We start from the raw sequence: 6,658 nt of genomic DNA on the forward strand, positions 1-6,658 counted from the left end.
TAGAAGCAAGGAGTCACATTTTGCTCAGTCATTATTTTTATGCCATCGAGGCAGCTAACAACAAAATAGAGGGTTGGGAATAGAAGTATTGAAATTGGCTGCTGCTTGTAGGCTAGCAGCACTTCAATATCCACCATCAGGAGTCCCCAATTCTCCTAGCCATGGCAAGTGTTCCCCTTTGCCCAGCCTGCATTTCAGTGATGCTCAGAGCAGCTGGAAGTGCAACACAACTTGTGGGGATGACTCCCAGTTCCAAGCTGGAGAAGGGAGCAAGGGCCTGTCCTTTTCATGCGGTTCCTTAGAGGCGCATTGCAAAAAACAACAACCAATCCCCAGCCCACGGGGATCATCAGCCCATTTGCACCAGGCTTGTGTCATCTCCATAGTGCAATTGTGGCAGCACTCATCTCTGTCCCTGTGCCCGTCCCCAGAAGCCAGAGACGGGAAGCAGCTGAGTGTCGTTGATCTTGCACAAAATTTTGGAGCCTCGGGTTCAAGGTCAGGGACAAGACCTTCTGGGTGGGGGAGGAGTGGCTTCCTGGCAGCCACAAAGGCTGGCCAAAGTGTGTGGGTCTCAATCTGTTATGTTTGTGAAAAAATAAGCAGATTATGCTAAGCTGTTCACATAGATGAAGCAGAGGCTTCGGTGCCAGGCTTGTTTGCCCCTGAATTCGCATATGACTGACGCAAGTACATTTCAAGAGTTGTGTGGACGTGCTTCTTTAGAACTGCAACCTTACTCCCTTGTGGGAGTAATGCAGCCGCAGTCTGTGAGACATGCAGCTGGAGATTATTTAAAATGCTGCTAAGGAATGCACATCAGTGTGCCAGAATTCTGTATTTGAGGGGTGAAATGTATCGGTGAGGGGAGCTAGCCAAATCATGACTTCTGTAGCACCGTGATTGCCAAAATGACAGTTGCTGCTCCCTCTTGTTTAGCCAGAGTTGCAAGTCAGAATAATTTATTGCTATTTGTTGTTGTTGTTATTTATTTAAAGGTGTTTGGCCCTGGAGTGCCCAAAAAAGATCTATAGAAATCTACCTTTTTTACAGAAATGCATCCTTGGAGGTTACTAGTGTAGTGAAGAGCCCTTAAACCTCCTCAGGCAGGAAGGCCACAAAGAAAGAACTAGAATGGTGAGGGGCTGGGGAGAGAAGTCGAATTGGTTGCTGCAGCTGTAATTGCTGAATGCTACTTCTTGAGTCTGCTTCTGTTACTGGAATTGTATGTTTTAATTGTATTTTACCAGTGACATGTTTGGCACCCTGGGCTTCTTGGAGAGGAAGGGCAGGATATAAATTAGCAGTAGCGTTAATATTCTCATTGGCTGCTTACTGTTTCTCGTCTCTTCCTGGTGGTTATCTCTCTCCATACCATTCTCACTTCCATTCCTTCCCAAGAATATACTGGGTGTGTTTTGTTTCTGTTTGCGGCACACCGTGTTTTGTCATCCCCGATGGCCTGGCTTGTCAATTATGGGTGGTGTGGGGATGGTCGGTCCTTCCAGTCCTATGACTTTAAAGAGCTTACTGGCAATTCAGTTGTACCATTAAAGACTATAAAATGAAAAGGTACCTTTCGTTTTACTTTCAGGTCAAAAAAGGCCTAGTGACAACAGCAGCAGCTCACTGGCCAAAAAGCAAAAGCGTACTCCAAAACGAGCAAGCACTGTAGCCAAAAATGAGAAGAATGGGACAGGTACGTTTCATAATCTTTCTCTGGAAGGGATTTTGCTCTGTTTGCTTAGACCAGCCTTCTCGTTTATGCTGAGGTTAGGGAGATGATTTAGGGAGGGCTGGGCTGCCTCTTTTCCCCAGAAAGGAGCTACTTTTGAACTCAGAACGTGATAAGTTCCAACCTTTGTTTATTAGATTTCTTACTGTCCCTTACCAGGATGGGTTAGAACGATAAAATATGTAGTTAAAAAACAAATGAAACAGCTACCACCAGAAAACAAGTGAAGTGTAAAAAATATTAAATACAGTCCCACATATTAAAATCAGTTAAAATAGTTCTAATATATATGCAGGCCAGGGTAAAGATCTCCACTCAGAAAGTGGAGAGGAAACCTTTCCCTAGCAATACAGTAGTGGAAAAGTTGTCAGGACAGAAGGCATTCCCTGCATTGGTTTCCAGTGTACTAAGTAGAGAGTCTAGATGTGGCTGCTCTTCCACAGTATGACTAAACATGCTGGCAAAAGACTTAATAAATTTCAAAGCAGCTCATCTAATTGTAAAGGTGAACTTTAAATACATGAAGGGTTGTCACATGGAAGGTAGAGCATGCTTGTTTTCTGCTGCTCCAGAGGGCAGTACCTGAACCAATGGATTCAAATTACAAGAAAGGAGGTTCTAACTAAACATTAGGAAGAACTTTCTGATTGTAAAAGAGCTTTTCTGCAGTGGAACGGTCTCCCTCAAGAGGTGGTGGACTCTCCTTCCATGGTGGTTTTAAAGCAGAGGTTGGATGGCCACCTGTCAGGGATGCTTTAGTTGAGATTCCTGCATTGCAGGGGTTGGACTAGATGACCCCCATGATCCCTTCTAACTCTGATTCTGTTAACTGTTACTTTGGTTAACAGTTCTTTGAAGTATGTTTTATTTTTCATGACACACTAAACTTCAGGATTGCAGGTACAAGCAGCATGTTGGGCAAAAGATTCTATAAAATACATTTTTCACTTGATTGCCTTCCAGTAGAATGAGAGCTAGCAATACAAAGGCCTGTTGTTTTGCTAACATAGGCTTCATCACTTTTCAAGACATCCTGTGGAGGGCTATTTTCCCTCTAGAGCAGTGTTTCCCAACCAGTGTGCCTCCAGATGTTTTGGGACTACAACTCCCATCATTCCTGACCACTGGTCTTGCTAGCTAGGGATGATGGGAGTTGTAGTCCCAAAACATCTGGAGGCACACTGGTTGGGAAACACTGCTCTAGAGAAGGAAATATAAAAACTGCAACTTGGAAATATGGTTTAAATGTTAGCATTTGTGTGCCGTATGAGTTTTAATAATCAGATGGAAATGTTGTCTGCTCAACTGAATTGTGTACAGTGGTACCTCGGTTTATGAACACAATTGGTTCCGGAAGTCTGTTCATAAACTGAAGCGTTCATAAACTGAAGCGAACTTTCCCATTGAAAATGGAAAATGAATTAATCCGTTCCAGATGGGTCCGCGGCGTTCGTAAACCGAAAATTCGTAAACTGAGGTGTTCATAAACCGAGGTTCCACTGTAGTAACTTTATGTCCTTAAAGACATAACGTTACTACACAATTCTACTACTACTACACAAAAAGAAACCTATGTTGAGTGTCTGCAAAAAAGTGGGGCAGGGAGGGGAAAACTGAGGTTGCTTACGTGCAGAGAAGGACATCCCACATTGCTGCATTCTAAGAACATCACAAGAGCTCTGCTGGATCAAGCCAAAGGCCCACTTAGTCCAACATCATGTTCTCACAGTGGCCAACTAGATACCTGTGAAAAGCCTGTAAAAGATTTGAGCACAACCATGTCCGCCGTACTTGGTGATGATGATGATGATAATGATGATAATAATAATAGTTTTATTATTTATACCCTGCCTATCTGGGTGTGATGCTTGTGTGTCATAGGTGGACTTCTCTTGTGTTCGCCTCACCACCCCCTTTCTGCAGAGCCGTTGTAAATATTATTGAAATAATGTATTGAAGCACTTTTGAACTATTAAAATGTGGTATATAGATGCTAAGGGTCACATATTGAATGCATAATCCTGTTGTCTAAAAGAGTGCTGTGTAGGAATGGGACAGCCCAAAATACTGTGTCATGTTGTTGCAGGGCAAAGCAGTGATAGCGAAGATCTTCCTGCACTGGATAGCTCAAGCAAATGTACTCCAGTAAAACACATTGGTCTATCCAAGCCGCAGAAGCTCACTAGGTCGCCTGCTAGAGTATTATCCCCCAATATCAAAGATGGGGATAAGGACAAGCAGAGGGACAAGAACCATCAAAACATTTCTCCAAGGGTGTACAAGTGGAGTGTCCAACTCAGTAAGTGCTTTTTTCTTTCTTTTTTTGTACAGTAGATAATTTGGGTGGGAAACAGGGTTACAACAGTACATGGATGTTCCTTCTGGATTTTCAAAGCCTTTTCAATTCATTTCCAAAGATGAATTGGACAACATGAGCAGTGCAGAGAGGATCTCTTTCCTACAAGAAAAACTGCAGGAAATCAGGAAATACTACATGTCTCTGAAGTCTGAAGTAGCCACCATAGACAGGAGAAGAAAACGATTAAAAAAGAAAGACCGAGAAGGCAAGTTCAGTCTTTGTCAGACATACAAGCTTTTGGGTGAGTCGTGTTGTCAAAAGGCTTGTGCAGTTTCTCTTTCCAGCCATTGTCATGCGCGCTCTCCATGTTTGGAGTGTTTATATAGCATTTTAATTGTAGAATTGTGACCAAGGCCGTTTTCAATTTTTTAAAAATGACATACCATCTGCAACAAGGAGGGATGAAATGGAAATGTGTGAAGTGGCTGAACTGGATGTGCTCTTAAGATCTGAGCACCCTCCGCACCTCACAAGAGCTGATTTTTGGGTGATGTGGGTGGCTGCTCTGGGGAAGTTGGGGCTGAAAAGCCAAAATGCGCTGGTGGCACCCCACCCCTTGTAGCACAGCATATTTGTACCCTCTTAACTTTTTCTTCCATGCAGAGTTCAGTTTTGGATATTTCTTGACTTTTTCACCCACAAGGTTGTTTCCAGCCCCTGCTCTGCGTGTGTGCCCCATTTGGCACAACATAGCTTGTCGTAGTTTGGGGGCTTGCTTTAGAGCAGAGGGTCCTGCAGTCTTCCAGATGGTGTTGGAAAACAACATCCACTGCTGTCCATTGGCAATGCTGGTTGGGGCTGATGGGAGTTTGGGAGTCCACAGCTGGAAGGCCAAACAGGTTCCCCACATCTCCCATTAGTGATTCAGCATTAACAGGCCTAGATTCCAATTAACAGTGAGAAAAGCCGGTTCAGGAGTTTGCAGCACCTGGCAGTGTTCAAATGAGTGACTTTTGGAGGATAGCTTGTTTTCTCCTGCTCTGGAAGTTCCAAGAAAGGAGATTCTGACTAAAGATCAGGAAGAACTGACAGTCCGAGCTGTTCGACAGTGGAACGGTCTCCCTAAGAAGGTGGTGAACTCCCCTTCCTTGGAGGTTTTTGAGTAGAGGTTGGATGGCCATCTGTCACGGATGCTTTAGCTGAGATTCCTGCATTGCAGCGGGTTGGACTGGATGACCCCTGGGGATCTCTTCCAACTTGATGATTCCATGATCTTAATAGTTCACCAATGGTGCAGCGATCAACTACGTATATTGGTAAAAGGGTGCATTAATGCTTTTTGTATTTTTATTTTTTTAACAGTGTCTCACACAGGAGCTTCCATGTCCTCTGCCTCTTCAGACACTGGAATGAGCCCTTCGTCCTCCTCTCCTCCACAGAACGTGCTTGCTGTTGAATGCAGGTGATACTGGTCTCCTCTGCCTTGTGCAGCAAGCCACTGTTATGGACAGAAATCCTGAAATACCATAGAAAGCACTCAACTGGTTTGACATTGCCAAGTATATTCTGTATACTCTTCCACTGCTGGACTGTGTCTGTCTCTTCTCCTCATTCCCCTCCCTCCATCTTGTCATTGTGTTTTTGTTTTGTTTTGTTTTTAAAAAAAACCCTTTATTGTGGATATTAATTAAGCTAATTGGCAACTGAAGATTTGTGGGTGCACTTGGACACCTCTGTCTGTGTGCTTATTTTTTGTTTTTTTTTGGTTAAAACAGAAAAGGGCACTTAATCAAATTTGGAAACTTGGATAGCCAGTGAAGCATTTGAGTGCTATTAGGAAATTCTTTTTTTTCTTTTTTTTAAGGAGCAAGTGCACCAAACAGTCATCAAAATAGGTAAATCAGAAAATGGAATTATTGCTGCACTTTTTTCACCAAGCTGTATCTTAATCCTGAGTGAGAGTCCCATTTTGCCCCCCTTTCTTTCCTTTTTGGAGAAGCACTTGCTGTACAGACCTGCCAAAGTGTGTATTCAGCAATGTTCCCAATTTTAAAGGTGTAAATCGGACAAAATAAATTGTGAAAGGAAGCGTAGTTGACTGGAAACTACCGTTGTAATGAGTCTTCCACTTTTTATAGGATTTTTGAGCACACGATTATGCAAATATTTTAATGTTTAATGTTTACAGTGGAATCGTGAATAGGTTTTCAGTGGACTATCTTATCCCTTGACAAAAGTATTTTGTCTTTTTTTCTATGTAATTTCAGAGTTTTTATTTTGTTACAAAAAGGCAAAAAATAAAATATATAACAATGAAGTTATTTAACAAGATTTCTAAAGCGGAATTTTTTTGTGTAAAATAAGGTATCTTGCAACTTGTTAAATATATTTATTCAGACATTGGATGTTGTATTTTTATGTATTTTTTAAAAAAATATTAATAAAATTGGGGAGAAAAAGTCTAAGTTAGGTTCACTCTTTCAATAAAATATACCTGTCACTTAAAATCATATACAGGTGGCTTCATGTACCATACCTGTATGTGAAGTGGTTTTGTCTGTTCAATCTTCCACAGTGTAAAACTATAATCTGGCTCTGGATTAAACTCTATCCTGTATTGAAAA

The 6,658-nt window shown here is 42.1% G+C and overlaps 1 protein-coding gene across 5 annotated transcripts in view; it reads left to right on the forward strand.

The window, feature by feature from the left end:
• The window catches only part of ARID4A (AT-rich interaction domain 4A), a 58,900-nt gene extending 52,242 nt beyond the window's left edge, over positions 1-6,658 (forward strand). For 4 of the 5 annotated variants that reach the window (XM_060271117.1, XM_035103934.2, XM_060271136.1 and 1 more), the window contains 4 exons: positions 1,595-1,699; positions 3,822-4,034; positions 4,153-4,335; positions 5,397-6,658. In XM_060271117.1, the coding sequence (XP_060127100.1) occupies positions 1,595-1,699; positions 3,822-4,034; positions 4,153-4,335; positions 5,397-5,500 (605 nt within the window). In that variant the 3' untranslated portion in view covers positions 5,501-6,658. The remainder of the gene's footprint in view (positions 1-1,594; positions 1,700-3,821; positions 4,035-4,152; positions 4,336-5,396) is intronic. The other variant, XM_035103952.2, reaches the window with a different exon arrangement.

This window comes from Zootoca vivipara, chromosome 1 (genome assembly GCF_963506605.1).
Source record: "Zootoca vivipara chromosome 1, rZooViv1.1, whole genome shotgun sequence".
Lineage (NCBI taxonomy): Eukaryota > Metazoa > Chordata > Lepidosauria > Squamata > Lacertidae > Zootoca > Zootoca vivipara.